The following is a 19629-nucleotide window of genomic DNA, read 5'->3' on the forward strand; positions in this document are numbered from 1 at the left end:
CCAGGCTGGGTGGTTCTACTGCTTTCTGAATTTCTAAGAATCTCTTTTTCTTTCCTAACGAGTTCTGCTGATTTATTTGACAATGTACGTAAGTACCCTGTTCTCCTTGTGGTGTACGCTCTGTTCTGGTTTTTGTTTTTAATCAAATGCCTGTTTGGGAGGAGATGAACGTATTTAGTCTATTAGATTTGCGCTGCTGGAAAATTTTTTTTTTTAAAGTGTAACCTTGACTAGCTGTCTTATTATTGTTTATCCTGTAAGATTAGTCTATCAATTAAAGTTTGATAATTAATTGTGGCTCCTTTTCCTTCCAGTTCTTCATGCGCCTGGTCTGTACTGGGGGTTGACAAACATTGAAACTGGGCCCAGAGTTACTTTTGTCCAGTTGTGGGGTACCATGTTACCATCTTCCTTGTTTGGCTTTTAGGTATAGCCACATTTGTTCCTGCTGAAAATAGCTGATAAAGGGATCTGACTTGATGCGCTCCATGTGAGTCCAGCTCCCAGCTTGGCGGTCAGCCATGTCCCTGTCAGGGCCTTCCTCCTCTGCCCGGCCCCCAGGGGCTGGAGGGCAGGCCGTCATGCAGTCCTCACTCTTCTAGGACACGTTTGATCAAACACTGAGATGGAGATGCAGCTTCAGCCGCAGCCACAAAGACCCAGGAGGAAGGAGGGAGGTCCGTTACCAACAGCGGGATGAATGCAGAGATCTGGGCATGGGCAGTGACTGTAGTTGGCAGAACTGGTTTTGACCCAGCACTGCTCCCACTGGACCCTCTCTCCTCTTCGCCCTACTTGGTAAATGTTCCTGAAGGTTCTGGTCTCACTGCCCCTTCCTGGCTCTTTGTAGTTTCCCATTGCCTCATAATCCTTGAACCACACCGTTAGATTCTTAAGGTTTTGACTGATATGGGGGTGGGGGCTGTGCTCCATGCTGTATGTGGCCTGATGCCCCTGGGGAATCTTCTGTCTGCATAAAGGGCACTTCTGAACTGTTATTGGAGGCACCTTAAACCGGGTAGGGTGATGGAGCCTCCTCAGACGGAGAATGAGATGAACTCCACTCTGAATATCGTACCATATTTTGGGGGGAGACACCTTGGCATTTTCTCAGCTGTGGGTAACTCAGAACACTCGACAGCAGGGACCCCACAAAACACTGTCATAAGGGCAAGAGGCGAGGACTTTTTCCTGCTCTTGCCCGAAGCGGTCTGTTTAACTCATCCTGGTTGTAGGAGGTTGCTGTGCTTCCCACCCAGGAGGCCTCTGCCGACACCACTGGGCTGTTTTCAGCTGGGATTAACCTCTGCCTTTTCCAGTTTCTCGAGGCTATTTTTGTTCTGAAGCCTTATTAGCCTGTCTTATTCTACTGATAGACCCCTCCTTACTCTTCACCTCATTTTATAACTCCTGACTTTCAAGTTTCTATTTCTCACTTTCCTCTCTCATTGTAATCACTTGCTGTCTTCCCTTTTTTGTACATTTTCAAACCTACAGAAAGTTGAAAAATGCTAGTGACCACGTCATGCATTCACCTGGGTTCACCAGTTGTTAAAACGTTAACTCCATCTGCCTTCTCTTCACATGCATACTTTATTTTGCTGAATCATTTGACTGCCTTACAGATGCCATGACATGTTTCGTGTGGACACGTAAGCAGCATCTCCAAAGAGTAAGGCCATTATTACACCTTAGCACGACACGGGTACCTCACCTAAGAAAACGAATGTCAATTCAGTAATATTACCTAATATATAGATGATGTGAAATTAGTAATACTAGTTAATACATCTTCTAGAATGGTTCTTCCCAATCAGTAATTCTTAATGTTTCTGAGTCCTGTATTTTTTTAAAAATATCCTTTTAACTTTGTCATTGCTAGCCTTGCTCTCCCTTTAAAGAAACCTCCCCTCCGTGTGTCTCTAATCATCATTTGTATCCTGACCCCCTGCTCTCTTCTCTTCCTGTCTTGAGTGTTAACCCTGTTACCAAGGCTTCTGGAGCTGTGGTTCTGGAGGTGGTCGGGGAACAGGCACCCACCTGGCAGAGTCACCTTGTTCTCTGCTCTCCCTCCCACATGTGAGACTTGCTGACTGCAGGGATCCACGACTGAGGACTCAGTTATTGGTGACAAACCCAGTTCATGTGAATTACGCAAGGGGATTGTAACCAGAAAGTCCAGTGTCAGACCTAGGCCTGTGTGGGCACCCAATTCACATCGGGTGCCTGACCCTCCAGCTCTCAGCTCTACTTTGTTCTCTGTTGACTCAGCTTCGAGCAGATGCAAGCCCGAGGGAAAGAGAAGTGTTTTCTTGCCCAGGAATTCCAGAGTAGAAATACCAGACAGGGCTCTTACTGGCATGTTACCCTGCCCTCCACAAAACACACAGGCACAATAACCTTAGCATCCGAGACGTGTTGTTCCCGGTGACTTCAGCTGTGAGTCTGGGGCTTTCAGATGAACACTCCAGCACTCCAGACTGTAGAAGACCGCAGCTGTGGCAGCCACCCGGCAGGCTTTGGACCTCATGCTCTGCGCCAGGCCAGTTACTGGGAAAGGACCTCCTGCAGGGCTCCAGCCTCGGGGAAGAATGGGTGCTCCTGAACCCTCTCTCCAGGGAGGCACATTGTTTAACATCAGCTCTTGCATTGAGTCTGTCCACTGCCAGGCACCGGGACAGATAAAATATGTGCGTTCCATTGTCATCACTCCATCACCTCTTGTCAGCCCCTTACCCATCGGAGGAAACTTTGAGAAGAGACCTAGCCAAGGTCACATGCCTGTCACAGACCGAGGCTGTGATTCAGAATCCAGATGTGCCTGACCCCAGAGTCGGCTCCGAGATGCTGGTCTTATTGTTGAGAACTTAAGAAAGAGCTTGGCTACTTTGTTTTGCTTTCATATTTTTTTTCTTTTTTCTCCCCGGTTTATTTATCTTAAGGGTACTAACATATGTTTGTGAGTTGTTTTTTAAACTTTGAACTTTGATATTTATTGCTTAGCCACCATTTAGAAAATCGAGACAGTAAATAGTACATGGGCTTGATAGAGAAATCTCAAATGGTAGGTTAAGTCTCACGTAGTTCTTCTAGCTCTCCACCCCACCTGTGTTCCACCCCTGAAGGAAGCAGAGTTCACTTTAGGCTTAAGCACCAAGAGGCCATCCCATGAGCAGAGGGTTGGTCATTCCCACGTAAATCCCTTATCAGAGTTGGGGTATCCACAGAGGAACTTCAAAGCAGGAGGAGGAAACAGGTCCAGAGGAAGCACCTCACAAACATATTCCAGCCTAGAGTTCTAGATCATTATCTGTCATCTGTTTGGGTATCCCACAAGCAAATCCAACATCCCAAACTGAAACGATATCCCTCTTCCTTTTCCTTTTTGGCCACTCCACGTGGCATGCCAGATCTTAGTTCCCTGATCAGGGACTGAACCCGCATCCCGGTGCAATGGAAGCATGGAGTCTTAACTGGCTGGGCCACCAGGGAAGCCCCTGTATCCCTCTTCAGTCTGACCCTCCTCTCTTCCCTCTTATAGACAGCAGTTCACCCAGGACCAGTAGCCCTAAGCCATGAACTTGAGAGATACCCTAGACTCTCACTTCCTCTGTCATCTGACCACCTGCTATTTTTATCCCTGGAGTATTTTTGCAATCCCTCTTCTCTTTATCCCAACCTGCAAATCTGCATCTTTCTCTTGGGTTCTTCTGGTACCCAGCACTTGCGTCACCTTCAGTTTACCCTTTGCACAGCTGGCTGCCAACCACTGAGCTCAAGTATGGCTGGCTGCTTCTGCTCTGGGAAATCCTGTGCCTACTGCCTACAAGTTCCTTACCAGACAAGGGAGGCCCTGCTTCGTGACCTGATCCCAGCCACAGCTTTAACCACAGGCCAACCCAGGATTTCACCCTCCAGTCATAACCCCTGCCTGAACCAATGGCATTCACCTCCTGTGCTCACGTGGTGCTGCCGTGGCTCCTGCCCATGCCATGGGGCTGACCCCTGGCGGAGCCTTAGGAATACAGCCCAGGCTTCACTGCTTGAGAATTCCTTTCCCAAGCCTCGGCTCCTAATGAACTACTCCCAGTTTTCACAGATGTCTTACTTTTTCCACAAAATGTGTTTACATTTAGAAAATATAAACAAAAATAAGCCAAGGTATTTCTACCACATGTGGTAATCGAGCATTTTGGTATGTGTCGTATGGAAGTAGAATCCCGCTGTTTATAGTCTGTTCTGTGGAAAGAATCCGCCAGCAGTGTGGGAGGCCCGGGTTCGATCCCTGGGTTGGGAAGATCCCCTGGAGTAAGGGAAAGGCTACCCACTCCAGTATTCTGGCCTGGAGAATTCCATGGACTGTATAGTCCATGGGGTTGCAGAGTCGGACAGGACTGAGTGACTTTTTTTTTTTTATGACTCACTTTCACTTTTCAAATAAAATACCAATTTTTCACTGTGTAAAGTTGTTCCCATTGAACCGATGCCACTGTGGGACATCCAGCTGAATGCCGTCCATATACTTGGTTACACCCTATCATGTTGTCTTCTTAACAGATTTCAAACAGGATAGTTGACGGGCTGTCACCTAGTCACCATCTGTTGACACTGTACTAGCATTTCTTGTTTCTTTTTCCTGAAGCATTCAAAAGTTACCTGCAGGGACTTTTACCTGGTGGTCCAGTGGCTAAGACTTCAAGCTCCCAATGCCGGGGGCCCAGGTTCAATACCTGATCAGGGAACTACATCCCACACGCCACAACTAACACCCGGAGCAGCCAGATAAATAAAGTCACCTGCAGGCATCTTGCTGCTTCACTTCTAAGTTCTCCCGAGCATAAGGTTAGTTTACTACACAATACTGATTATATGTAAGAAATTTAACATTGTTTTATCACCTATGTAGAGTCCAGTTGTCCTCGAAATGTCCTGCTTTTTTCCCCAAACCTTTCAAGGTTCACATTTCCCATGAAATTAACATGTCTCTGGTCTCCTTTGATTTAGTTACCCTGTCCTTTTTGTTCCACGTCACTTTTTTTAAGTCCCACCTTCTGGATTTGTTTCATGATCAGTTCGATGAAGAATACCACAAAGGTGACGTGTCCTCTCATGACTTCAGGAGCAGCTCAGTCAGTGCTTGGTGTCACTGGTGATGCAGAATATGAAACATCACGTGGATCTTCACGGTCTGCTCTACCAGATGGTGAGCTTCCTGTGAGCAGACTTTACCCTGGTGACCCAAGGCCCCGCCTGGAGGAGTGCTCCGCAATGGCTGGCACACCGTAGTTACGTCGGATGCGTGAGTGCCCTGGCTGTCTGGGGGAGACAGAACAGCACTGGGCCCAGACGCAGGTCGTGACAGGCCTCCCAGCCACCCTTTCCCAAAGGGACCTGCCTGCAGCAGACACACCTTGGAATGCTGTATTTGGCCAGTTTGCTGCCTATGTATAGGGGCACCCTGGCTTCTCAAAGAATTTTACAGCAAGTTTTTAGACCAGAAAGGCCTTTGCTGTTTGAACATGCACCCAGATTCTAAAAACCACTATCACCAAATAATGTGTAGTTGTTCCCCCCAACCCCCATTCTGGCTCCTTTAAGACTCAGAACCACCACAGAACGGTTATGAGTGGGCCATGTCACGCAGGTTATGTGGTTAAGATTTTAGCAGTCTCTTTAGTGGCAGTACTGCCGACTTCGGGATTTTAGGCAGCAGCAAACACATTTGCAATTTTTGGCAAAATGTGTAGCTGCTGTGGGAGATAAAACAGCCAGGACATTTACCTCAGATATTAAGGTACGTTCCACTCAGGAGTCCTGTGCAGCCTGTGTTTTTGCCTGTTGGATCTCTAGTGCCTAATAAGCACTCAAACTATTTGTTGAATAATTGCAGTTGGGAAAAAGAATGAAGCAGTCCCTTATGTTCCAGTTTCGCAGTTTTCCAAGAATATCTTAAGTGTTAAAAAAAAATGCAGCATAGCAATGAATGCTTCCTGTTTACTTAAAAAGGAGGGAATGTGACTGCTTTCTTGTCTACAGTAGTTCTAAAGTGACACAGAAGGAACTGGCAACACTGGGTACCTCCAGGAGAAGCAGGTGTGTGGCCCAAACCCCATGCCAGACTGCAGAGTCCTGTCACCTCACCCCTCAGCCACGAGATTCTCTGCCGGCTGAGGATCACACAGCCAGTCCCTGCACCTCTGCAATGATGCTACTTCCTACAAGACTTTGATCTCCTTCCTCCTGCATACTAGAAGTTCCGCTAAAAGTAAAGCAAGTATTTTAGGATAGGTCTCTCAAGTTAAATCTCCAAGAGCTGGGCAGTTGCCTACATCAACTCCAAAGACCTAACACAGTGCTAGGAATAAAAGGAACAGGGTTGTTACTGATGTATGAAAACCAGACACAAAGTCAAAGTAACCCAGGAGGAAAGAGAACCTTTTATCTTCCCCAAATTCCTAAATTACCAAAATTACTAAATGCCATTAATTCAGAAATGGATCCTTAGGACAGGGATGAAAAATTAGTCCCATACACTGGTGTCAGCTGATACGAGGAATAATCAGTAAACTAACGGGGGCACAAAGTATTTTGAGGCAAAACATCCTTTTATCACTAATTCATTCCTCATACTGAAGGTGGTCAGAGAGAAACTTAATTCAAGCACTCTGCTGAAAAAGTTATATTTCTGGTATCCATGAATACCAATGACAGACTAAAAATGCTAAGCAATGTCAATCTATTTAAAAAAAAGCACTCTAGACATAAAAACTTTAGACATAAAAAACTGAAGACTGAGAAAAATCTTGGTTTTACAGATTTATTTTCAAAGGGCAAAAACACTTAAGACAATTTAAATACAAGTCTAAACAGAATTACTCGCAAAGTCAGCAATGATGCAGAAATGCGTTCTCACCGCCAGACACTCGCCAGCATCTTCTAAGCCTTCTCTCAATGAGGAAAAGGGGTCTGGCAAAAGACAAAGCAAACTCAGTGCTTCTCTCTGGTGTTACTAACTTTAAGTGATAATCTCTGAGGTGCTAAATCCAGGGTAAAGTTCTAGACACAAATACAATGTTTTATTTTTAAAGTCTGATCACTTCTCCTACAGCCTAAAGAACAGCAGCTAATATTAAGAGGCTTCTTTCCTTCCGGCACTGTATTAGATGACTCACGCACTACGCCGTTCTACCTTCACGAAAGCCCCAGGTCACACCCCCATTTTACATATGAGGAAACTGAGGCTACGGAGCATACGCCATCTGCCCAAGATCCCAGGCTCACAGGGCGCGGCAGTGCTGGGTCAGCCCAGGCGTCTGTCGCCGGACTTCATGCTCCTACCCGGAAGGCTCTCCTGCCTACTGAGGAGCCAGGCCATCTCAGCTTCCTGGACAGCAAGCTGGACAGGCCTTGGTGGGGGCGGGGTAACTGAGGGAGGCAAAGGTCTCCGCTTCGGGGTGACCTTGCTCAGTTTTTTCGTACAAGTCTGCTTTTATGAGGAGGGCTGACAGTCAGAGTCCTGTCTAGGAATGAACTGCTGTCCATCCCTCTGGAGGAGAAAGATGATCACTAGGCTTGGTCCCTCCTCGGAGTGGCAGATAACCAGAGGTACCTGCATTTTGTAACTACTGAAAATCTCGTCAAGCACTTCCATTTTTCCATTTCTTCCTAAGCTTTTATCGAAGAACCATGGAGAGATTAATTCTATGGGAGAACAATAAGCCAAATTATTTACCTGATATTTTATTCATATACATCCTTCTTATCTGCAATGTAATCTACAATTTCTTGTGGACACATTAACTTCTCCGCATCTATATCAGGAATTTCAAACCCTGAAAGTGAAATTTACGACAATGCATGAGTGTAGAAAAAGCAAATCCTTTAGAACTGAAAGCATCTATCCCTTCAACAACATGCATAAGAACATCAAAAATTTCCAGCAATCTTGAATCCCATTTGTGAGCCTGTTATGTACCAGATGATATATTTTTTAGACATAATTTGCATACTAGAAAAATTCTCCCATTTCAAGTGCAACACTCAATGGTTTTTAGTATATTCACAAGGTTGTGCACCATCACCATTATCTAATTCTAGAATATTTTCATTACCCCAAAAAGAAACCCCGCAGCCCTAACCGGTACCACCCCTCTAGTTAGGATGATCTCTGAGGAACTGTAATTAAGTTCTGCTCCGTGGGATGGCATACAAGTCCCTTGGCTTCCATTCAGGCAGTTCACCCCCTAAATGAAGCTGTGGAACCGTGTAACAGTCTCATTTGTATAACTAACCATCCCAGACAAGGATAACTTGGGAATGTGCATGGAAAGCGCTGCAGGAAACCAAGACGTGGTACGGGTGTGTGTACAGGCACACATCCTCACCTAGGCACACCTAGCACTTTTCTAGACATGGACATTTAGGTCTAGCTCACTGGTGGGGAGGGTGCTCCAAGGTGTTCTCAGCCATCAGGTGAAGGCTATGCCCTTCATCTAAGAGCCCCACCCCAAGAATTCAGGGCCATGCTCCCCCAGGCCTCTTCTCGTCACTGAGCCCTTGGTACTGCACTGGGCGCTCTGCAGACCTGCTTCCCAAATATTAAGTACACTGTCCCTGACGTTTACTTCATCTGATAGTAAGTAGGTAGAGGTGGGGGGTAGCGCACTACAATTGCAAATCCCCATCAGACTCCCAGCATTTCTCTGCATTTAATCCACCTAAATCAAGAACCAAGACCCAGCCTGTGCATTACCAAATTCGTCCTCCATGGCCATGATAATCTCCACTTGGTCCAAACTGTCTAAGCCCAGGTCTTTCATAAAATGGGAATTTACTGAAAGCTGCAAGAAAAGAACACCAAATGCAAAATTCAGTCTGTGAGAACACTTGGCTTCTTAAAATAACTGAATGGTGAAATGTCAATCATTACAAAGAAGTTTTTTTTTTTTAATATAAAGAGGTCATATTTTAAATATCAAGAGCCATAACAATATTATACTTTTAACCTGTGGCAACACACACTTGGTGTGCTTTATATGTTAACTCATTCAACCTTAATTTTGAAATAGCAATATATATAAAGCTAATGATGAACTGACTTTGTACATTTTACAATGATCTTTGATCACTGTTCTGAATGACATCTGAGAGTCTGTTTTTCCTTGCTGCCTTACTGCCAAGACACCACACCTTAGAAGTGACGTCCTGCTCCCTCAGGAACGGCACGCAGTGTCTGTTATCACCATGTCTTTACTTCACACCTCACTACCACTAGAAGAATCCTTCAGACAGTTTTCACAGTATATGATCAGTTGTGTTTTTTTAGACCGTGGGCAGTAACAGATCACACAGTACGTGTAATATAAATACAGGTACCTGTGTATATATGCCCTTCCACGTGCACTGAGAAGTCTCCAGAAACACACTCAAGAAGCCAGGTCAGCTGGCACCTCCCAGAAGGAGAATAGGGTTCCTGGGAGCGATTTTTGCTTTAGACACTTGGGATATTTTACCATGTGATTAAATACACATTTAAAGAAAAACCATTTAAACCACATCAATTACCTTTTCTGGGTCAATCTTGTCATAGAGTTTCAAGACGTAAAGAACACGGTCCTTGATTCCCTCCAATGTCAAAGGTGGTGCATCGCTATACTGGCGGCACAGCTGTGTAACTCTGCCTGGAACCTAGAGCAAGGGATAAGAGAAGCGCTGCTGTGGAGCCCAAAATGCCTCAGAGAAGGCACTGGCTACAGATGTCTTTCACAGAGCTTTCACAGGGCCGCAAATCCACCTCCAGGGAGGCTCACTGTGGCCGCCAGGACACAGAGGCCTAATGCAGGGTACAGTCAGAAGCCATAGCAGTTCAACAGCATAAAAATGGATTTCTTGGGGCTTCCCTGGCAGTTCACTGGTTGGAACTCCACGTTTCCAATGCAAGGTGCTCGAGTTCCATCCCGGGTCAGGGAACTAGGATACCACGTGCCGCAAGGTGTGGCCGAAAAAAAGATCTTCTCTGAGTCAGGACAGGCACTCTTCTCTCCTCTGGTCGGCCTCCAGGCTTTGGGACATTTGTCCCACTCAGCGAAACTGCCACTAAAATCATCTGGAGTCTACAGAGGACCCTAAGGCTTCTCGCATCTCAAGCAGGCCACTACCCTTTTAATACCCAAGGCAAAATAACTCCTCCAAAGAGCTGTCAGGGTGAACTGACACTGAGAATCACACACCAGAAGGGTCTAATTTGGCCCTGGTGGTAATTATAGACTTTAGCCAAGACAAATGAAGCCAGCTGTGAACCCAAACAAGAGGATGATGAGTTCGCAGGCATTAGTTTCCAATCTGTTTCCCTTCCAAGTGGGCTTGCCTTGTTGCCACCCACTAAATAATGAGACATTCTGATCTTTGCCATCATTGTGTAATATCTCAAATTTCTGATCTTAGCCCACTTGGAATTCAACTAGGAATGAGGGTCTTGACTGGATCCCTTCACAGAATGTGAAAGGGAGTCCAAGTCACAGATCAGCAGACTTAAGGCCACGGAAGGCATGGGGCACAAGAGGGGAAAATGAGACAGCCGTCTGGCAGTTTGTACCACAGAAGTCTTTAACCTCAACTAGTGTGTTCACCTTCTGAAGTTGATTTTAGTCTGCAGTTTGGAGTTCTTAGGGGATAGAAACCCATGGGAAGTGGGTTTCCTTTTTGGGATTAAGGTCCTCCAGTCACAAAGGTCTATGAAAAATTGTTAAAAAAAAAAAAAAAACAAAACCCAAAACCAAACAACACGGCCGGGACTTCCCTGGTGGCCCAGTGGTTAAGAATCCACCTGCCAGTGCAGGGGACACAGATTCGATTCCTGGTCCAGGAAGACCCCACATGCCTGCGGGCAACTAAGCCTGCGTGCCACAGTTACTGAGCCCTGCCCTAGAGCTTGTGCTCCGCAACGAGAAGCCACTTCAGTGAGAATGCATTTCAACTAGAGAACAGCCCCTGCCTGCCACAACCAGAAGCCCGTGCAGAGCAGTACAGACCCAGTGCAACCAAAACAAAATGAATGTATTTTAAAAAACTGCTGGAGCTTCCCTGGTGGCTCAGTGGTAAAGAATCCGCCTGCCAGTGCAGGAGACATCAGTTTGAGTCCCAGTGTGGGAGGATCCCACATGCACCGAGCAACTAAGCCTGTGTGCCTCAACTATTGAGCCTATGCTCTAGAGCCGGGGAGCCACACTTACTGAGCCCATGTGCCAGAATTACTGACGCCCGAGTGCCCTAGAGCAGCGAGAGAAATCACTGCAATGACAAGCCCACGCACTGCAACTAAAGAGCAGTCCCTGCTCTTTGCAACTAAAGAAAAGCCCTCGCAGCAATGAAGACCCAGCACAACCATAAAAATAAATGATTAAAAAACAAACAAACTGCCAATTAGCCAAATCAGTACACATCTGTTTAAGAAACATTTATCTTGCAAAAAAAGTAAAATCAAGTATTGAAATCAGGTTTAATCAGCAAGCTAAAGAGATCAGAGCACTTGTTCTTTTTGTTTCCATTTATGGTCCCCTTTCCTTTCTGATTACAGCATATTAGATTAAGGAGACCTCTGATCTGGGGATGCCACAGGCCAACTTATCAACAATGACCAAGAAAAGTCACAAACAAAAGGGAAGAAGCAAAAAGGACTAAAGAGAAAGAGGGAGAAGACATGAGTTAATACTGGTAATGACAGAAAAGAAATCTGAGGTGGGAGGATCTAACAGAGGCCTCGTCTGTGTGCAGCACAGCAAGAAGTGGTATGAGGGGAATTACCGCTGGGGAAGGGTGAGAGATGGGACGCTGACAAGCACGGCGCCCAAGGGAAGAGGCTGGTGAGGGAACATTCACATGCAACTACCCAAGTGGTCCACTAGGTGTCAGCATCAACCCCAGCAGCACTGGCAACTGCCTGCAGGGGTCAGGTGGGTTCCCTGTGATTCAGTTCAGTTCACTTCAGTCGCTCAGTCATGTCTGACTCTTTGCGACCCCATGAATTGCAGCACGCCAGGCCTCCCTGTCCATCACCAACTCCCGGAGTTCACTCAAACTCATGTCCATCAAGTCGGTGATGCCATCCAGCCATCTCATCCTCTGTCGTCCCCTTCTCCTCCTGCCCCCAATCCCTCCCTGCAATGAGTCAACTCTTCGCATGAGGTGGCCAAAGCATTGGAGTTTCAGCTTTAGCATCAATCCTTCCAAAGAAATCCCAGAGCTGATCTCCTTTAGGATGGACTGGTTGTATCTCCTTGCAGTCCAAGGGACTCTCAAGAGTCTTCCCCAACACCACAGTTCAGAAGCATCGATTCTTCGGCGCTCAGCTTTCTTCACAGTCCAACTCTCACATCCATACATGACCACAGGAAAAACCATAGCCTTGACTAGACGGACCTTTGTTAGCAAAGTAATGTCTCTGCTTTTGAATATGCTATCTAGGTTGGTCATAACTTTCCTTCCGAGGAATAAGCATCTTTTAATTTCATGGCTGCAATCACCATCTGCAGTGATTTTGGAGCCCAAAAAAATAAAGTCTGACACTGCTTCCACTGTTTCCCCACCTACTTCCCATGAAGTGATGGGACCGGATGCCATGATCTTTGTTTTCTGAATGTTGAGCTTTAAGCCAACTTTTTCACTCTCCACTTTCACTTTCATCAAGAAGCTTTTGAGTTCCTCTTCACTTTCTGCCATAAGGGTGGTGTCATCTGCATATCTGAGGTTTGATATTTCTCCCAGCAATCTTGATTCCAGCTTGTGCTTCTTCCAGCCCAGCGTTTCTCATGATGTACTCTGCATATAAGTTAAATAAGCAGGGTGACAATATACAGCCTTGACGTACTCCTTTTCCTATTTGGAACCTGTCTGTTGTTCCATGTCCAGTTCTAACTGTTGCTTCCTGACCTGCATAAATGAGATTAAACAGGGCCCCACCTGGAAACCACAGGCCAGTCTCAAAAGGTGGCTGCAGTGGGCTGTGCAGGAAACAGGAAGGTGTGTCACATGGGACCTGAGGCTCTGGAAGGATAAAGTATCCTAGCACTAGCTCTTTGTTACTAGCTGTTTGGCCTTGGGCAAGTTATTTAATCTTGCGATGCCCTAGTTTTCCTTATCTGTTAAGTGACCATAAACAACAAAGGTCTGTCTCGTCAAGGCTATGGTTTTTCCAGTAGTCACGTATGGATGTGAGAGCTGGACTAAAAAGAAAGCTGAGCACCGAAGAATTGATGCTTTTGAACTGTGGTGTTGGAGAAGACTCTTGAGAGTCCTTTGGACTGCAAGGAGATCCAACCAGTCCATCCTAAAGGAGATCAGTCCTGGGTGTTCATTGGAAGGACTGATGCTAAAGCTGAAACTCCAATACTTTGGCCACTTCATGTGAAGAGCTGACTCATTTGAAAAGACCCTGATGCTGGGAAAGATTGAGGGCGGGAGGAGAAGGGGACGACAGAGGATGAGATGGTTGGATGGCATCACCGACTCAATGGACATGAGTTTGGGTAGACTCCGGGAGTTGGTGATGGACACGGAGGCCTGGCGTGTTGCGGTTTATGGGGTTGCAGAGAGTCCGACACGACTGAGCAACTGAAGTGAACTGAAACAATAGTACCCAAGTTCACAGGACTGTTGAGGCATCAAGGAGATAATGAAACGTAGAGGGCTTAGAACACTGCCTGGCACATACAGAGTTAAGTGTTATTTAGGGCTGTCTAGTAGGCTCAGGATGGCAGTGACCTGCCAGTTTGAGAGGGAGGCAATAGTGCAGCCCAAAGTACTTGACTGACTCCTTCCCTTTCTTGCCCTGCTTTCTAGTCTCTTTACTGATTTCCTATCAGGTTACAGTACTGCCAAGAGCACTTTACATATGTCATCTCCTTTAGAGCTAATAATAACCCTGTTTTACAGGTGAGAAAATTGAGACAAAACGGTTAGGTATCTTGTTCCAGGTTTCCCAGAATGGCCTTCTGAAGGGTCTTACTGCCTCCTTTCTGCTGGATCTCAGCCATTAAAAACAGATACAGAGTGGACAAGCACTTCTGAAAAGTGTCCCCAATGGCCAACATTGTTTCTGGTGTTAATTACTCTTCCCCAAGGTCTCCACTTAACAATTATATGCAGCAAAATCACCTCCCTCAGACATCAGAGAAGCCACTGTCTGCAGGAAAAGAATGAGGACCCCACCCTGTGAACCAGCAGGAATAAACCTGAGTAGTTTCTATTAATATCCGTCTTACCCTGAACTGGGTCCATCTCTGAGGGGAACTCAGAGGAACCCAGGTGGCTTTAAAGACCATCTCTGCAAATTACCCCCTGGACGGCTCTACCCAGGTAGCAGACACCCCACCCTCAGTTTGGTTATAAATTCCTTACCTGCCTCCAAAACACCTGATTGCAGACCTCTGTTCCTTCTCCACCCCTGGGGCTCTAGCCAGAAACCTCAGAGCCAGCCTCCACTCTTCCCATGCTCTCACCATCATGTTTACTGGGTCACCCAGTTAAGTGGGAGGAAAGGTCTCAAATGTTCCTTCAACAAACTGCCCTAATCTTTACTCCCTGTGACCCAGACAGAGAACATCCACATTCCTCAGTGGGTGAATGAGCACCCATACAGCACCCTTCAATATAACTGTCTTCCCACCTCAACTTAGGTCTCTCCCTTTCACAGGCACCTGAAGGTCAACAGTAAGGAAGTGCTGGGCTCATCCCGGCCTCTGCATGTGCCATTACATGTGCCCCACTGCATGAGAAACTGCTGCTTTCGGGGCCATGCTCACTGGGGTTTTCATCAATCCACTCTTCTGCACTGTACACACACCTGTCGTCAAATGGCAATGCCTTGCCTTTACCTATTACCTACCTGGCTCAGCCTTTGAGCATTACCTTATGTGCCAAGCACGGTGCAGCGGGCTGGATCCACAAAGATAAATAAGACATCTACCCTTGGAGAAGCCTATGGTCTAATAGAAAAGACGAATCCAAACAGATCATTTCAATTATAATAAAAATGTGGCAAGGGCCATGACAGGTATTTGTAGGTTGCTTCAGCAACAGAAGTTGTCATTCAATCCTTGAGCCAATGAGGGTAGAGATAGGAGACTTGGGGAATGAACGACGTGGTCACACTGCAGCCCCAAGTCCATCACCACCACACATGTCAGTCTGGTTCCAGTACCAGGAACAGCTGAGCTTTCCCTGCATAAGAACTCTTTGGAAATTCTTTGTACTCTGGCTGCCTGTCTAGTCAGGGCTCTGGGTCAAGTACAAGACTTTAAGGTCCCATTTTAGGCCACTACATCTTTTTTTTTTTTGGTAGCTTCTATTTTATATTGTTGTATTTTTATACCCAGGAAAGCTGCTTTGGCTCCCTTCTTCAGGGGAAAAAAATTAGAATATAAATGAATAACTAGTTGTTCCAGGGTGTGCATAGTGGATGGATTTGAGGAGGGAAAACCCAACAAAACAGAATAGGCAGAATGAGCAAAGGTTCAGATAAATGAACAAAGGCTGGAGGGGGATGCTTGGGGTGACTGGCATACAAGCGTAACAGAAACCGAGAGAGTGAAGAGACTGGCGAGGGAGAATGTGTGGTAAGTGATCTCTTGACCTTACCAACATTTAATGATTTGGTAGAGAAAGTTCCCAACAAGGTGGAACAAGAGATGAACCAAGGGAAAATACTGTCAGAAACCACCTAGGGAAAACAGCACCACAGGGACTAAGCTGGCAAGGTTAACACAGCTGCCACGTGTCCAATGAAGACACGGACTGATGTCTTTCTTTTGTATGCATCTCTGTATCTCTCAGGCAATGGCACCCCACTCCAGTACTCTTGCCTGGAAAATCCCAGGGACGGGGGAGCCTGGTAGGCTGCAGTCCATGGGGTCGCAAAGAGTCGGACACGCCTGAGCAACTTCACTTTCACTTTTCACTTTTATGCACTGGAGAAGGAAATGGCAACCCACTCCAGTGTTCTTGCCTGGAGAATCCCAGGGACGGGGGAGCCTGGTGGGCTGCCATCTACGGGGTCGCACAGAGTTGGACACGACTGAAGCAACTTAGCAGCAGCAGCAGCAGCTGTATCTCTCAACTGCTAGCATAAGGCCTGGCACACAGTCCCTCAGTATCTTTGAAGGAACAAGTATTTAGTCTCCAGTTTAATCCAAAAAGGATATAAGGTAGCTAAATGGGAGCACTTAGTCAAAACCACTCTGTAAGCATAAAGAAAATGGCTGTTCTCCTGTGTATGTAAACCCAGCAGAGGCAGTGGAACCTCTCTGCTGCTGCTAAGTCGCTTCAGTCGTGTCCGATTCTGTGCGACCCCATAGATGGCAGCACACCAGGCTCCCCCGTCCCTGCTCTTTTAACTTCAAGGTGACACTTTTAACTTTTTGATTCACTGACAGGACAATGCCCCTTGGATGAATCTACTACACTGTCAGTAAATCTTGACAGTGGCTGCACATAAGAATCACTGACAACTTTTAAAAATAGATGGCCACGCTGGACTGCTAGAGATTCTAACTGATTTGGCCTGGGCATTCTTAGGTTTTATTCTAATACCTTAGTGGAGGCTGAAACCACAATTACATGAAGTCCTAGAGTTTGAAAAGGGCATTCTCTACTTTGGGAATCTATCCACCCTTAAGACAATAGTTCTTAACCTTGATGCACTTCAGAGTCACCTGGGGAACTTACAGAGCACACATGTTAGTGCCTCATCACAGAGGAGGTAAATCAGATCGGTGGGGGGCCCACGAGAAACATACTTATTTTTAAGTGACCCAGGTGATTTGAATGTGCAACTAAGGCTGAGAATCATTAACATAAGGAGAAATTCAGCCTCTAAAAGGTTTCATCAGGTTAAAAAAAAACTTAAAAACTTGCTTCCTATCCTTATTTGCAGGAGACCCCAAAACAGGCAAAAGGTGCCACAGGGAGAAACCTGGGGAGAGAACTGCTGCGGAGAAGGCTGTAGGGCGGCGTGTATTCCTCTTTGCACCCAGTCATTAGTTCTTCCCTAGAAAGCTATCACGCTATTTACCATTATCACTACGACTAACGGCGACCAGTATTTTGAGAGCTTAACAAGCACCGCGCTCGGCATTCTACCAGTATGATCTCCTCTAAACCTCGTTGGAACTCCATAAGATAGAGTTTTACAATTCAGACTGAGGCTGGGCGACGGTACCTGGTTTGTCCAAAGTTTTGGTCAGAGGCAACCTGCATTCGAACCCAGGGGTATCTGACTCCAGCTCTGTGCTCTTGTTCACAATCTCTAGGTCACCCGAGTGCCGGCAGGGGTCAACCAAGCACCGTTAGGCAGTGGGAGAGGGAGCGAGCAGGTGTCCCCTGGTCATCCCCACCAACAGGAGCCACAGTAGCCGCGGCCCCGCTGCCTGGCCCCTCCCTCTCACCCCGAGTGGGCCCGACGCCTGACCCCAGCCAAGCCCCCCGACAAAGTCACCACCAGTCACCTGCGCGAGCACCAAGGCCGGCAGCGGAGCCCCAGGCCTCGTCCGGGTCTCCGCGGCGAAGAGGGTAGTGCTGAGCGGCCGGGCCGCGGCTAGCGTGGGGAGCCTGGGCAGCGGCGCGAAGGCCGTGGGAAGTCGGCGGACACAGGCGCAAAGGACACGAGCCGCCATGGCTATGCCGACCCAGGATGCACTGCGCCGCGTCCTTCGGGTTCAGTATCCCCTTGCGCTCTGCGCAAGCGACGCACAGAGCGGCTGCTGTGGGGAGCGGCTGGCAGTGGCGGCCCCTGGCGGCTCCTGGCTGCACTGCGCCATCGGGGCGGGCGAGCAAGAGATAAAATGGTGTAAATATTGTCTTTCCCCAAACACTAATCACTGACACTAGAAAGGAACTTATTTTTACTTATTCCGTGAAAGTTAAAGTTTTGATGTCGGTGATTTTGATAGGGGCAAAGGGACAAAGTAGGTGATTAAACAGTTAATCCCACTAGAGGATTCTAAGTAGAAAAATATGGTAAACCCCTGTAAGTTAATGATCACTCAAGAAAGCAGGCTTTCTTAACTGCAAAACCAAACAGGCTTGCTTAGCAACAAAACCATGCAGAAGAAGCAGGAGACATACCCCCAAACAATAAAATGATGGGTGTGTGAGACCTACATCCTGCCCACTGAGTTCAGTAAGTTAATGACCCCTAGGTCATGCTCTCTGCACAGGTGAAAAACAATAATTTACAGAAAGGTAACATTTCAAAGTAAAGACCCTCATTGTACTGAGATCTGAAATATTCCCAAAGTGCCTTAACAGTCCTGGCTTGACCCTGTAGGGACAAGAAAACCCTTGCCCAACCTGGAGGAGCTGATGATGGAAGCATTATGTCTACCCAAGAATGAGGAAGAGAGTGGTCTCTTACCCAGCCCCACTTTTCCCTTTGACTATAAAACTGTAGCCCACTAAGTTCTCAGGGTGCAGCATCTCTCACCTGCTGGATTGTAAGCCTCACTAGTGTCCTAGTCTAATAAATCACTTATCTATCACTTTGCCTCTCACTGGAGTCTTTCTGAGCGGAGACATAAAGGACTGTTATACCTTTATGGAGCCACCTGAAACGACACCAAATGGTTCCAATTCTTCCATATTAAGTTTATTGAATAGGTCAAAACTCAGCATAAAAGAAAAACGTGAGTCATGTAAATGTATACTGCTATACTGCTACTGCTAAGTCGCTTCAGTTGTGTCCAACTCTGTGCGACCCCATAGACGGCAGCCCACCAGGCTCCCCGTCCCTGGGATTCTCCAGGCAAGAACACTGGAGTGGGTTGCCATTTCCTTCTCCAATGCGTGAAAGTGAAAAGTGAAAGTGAAGTCGCTGAGTCATATCTGACTCAGCAACCTCATGGACTGCAGCCCACCAGGCTCCTCCATCCATGGGATTTTCCAGGCAAGAGTACTAGAGTGGGGTGCCATTGCCTTCTCTGGTAAATGTATAACTAAGACTAATAAATGTGGGACAATAAAAATCATATACATATTTAAAAACTTGACAGTGTGTAAATTATATAGCTCACAGAAATGGGAACATGGGAGTAAGCTGAAGAGTGCTAATTCATTCATATTTTTCAGCAGAGAAATCGCAACCCTTTAACAATGGCTCCAATTACTTTCATTAAATCCAAGTAAAATAAAATGCACTGCCTTGTAATTTCTATTTATGTATTCATGAAAATATCAATAATCTGTTAATGTGCTAGTTGTTGAGGCTACATCAGTGAGCAAACCAGACTGGCAATCTATTTTCAGATAGATTGGGCAGATATACAATAAACAACAAAAAATATAACACCCTCCCCCCAAAAAAACCCCTCCAGAAAGTAGTGATAAGTACAATGAAGAACAATAAAGCAGAGAAGGGGGTGGTGAGGGCTATGAGAGGTGTGCTATTTTAGATAGGGTGGTCCTTGAAGGCCTCTCTTTGGAGGTGACACTTGAGCCAAGACTTTCATCAGTCAGGTGGATGGAAAAGAAACCCTTGGGAATCACCCTGCTGTTGGTGATGCCTATCAGTCCCTATGACTGTGCTAGCAGTCCACCCCAGGCTTCTCCTGCATCCTGTTTTCAACACCACCACTTCATTGC

The 19629-nt window shown here is 46.5% G+C and overlaps 1 protein-coding gene across 1 annotated transcript; it reads right to left on the minus strand.

Annotated features, from left to right (window-relative positions):
• Positions 1 to 6803: 6803 nt before the first annotated feature.
• Positions 6804 to 17692, minus strand: NDUFAB1 (NADH:ubiquinone oxidoreductase subunit AB1). The gene is given in 5 exon segments (NM_001040488.2): positions 6804 to 6966; positions 7733 to 7832; positions 8753 to 8840; positions 9565 to 9687; positions 17499 to 17692. Coding segments are annotated over 4 exon segments (471 nt in total). The 5' UTR covers positions 17667 to 17692; the 3' UTR covers positions 6804 to 6966; positions 7733 to 7740.
• Between the last annotated feature and the right edge of the window lie 1937 nt (positions 17693 to 19629).

The sequence above is a fragment of the Bos taurus genome, chromosome 25 (assembly GCF_002263795.3).
Source record: "Bos taurus isolate L1 Dominette 01449 registration number 42190680 breed Hereford chromosome 25, ARS-UCD2.0, whole genome shotgun sequence".
Lineage (NCBI taxonomy): Eukaryota > Metazoa > Chordata > Mammalia > Artiodactyla > Bovidae > Bos > Bos taurus.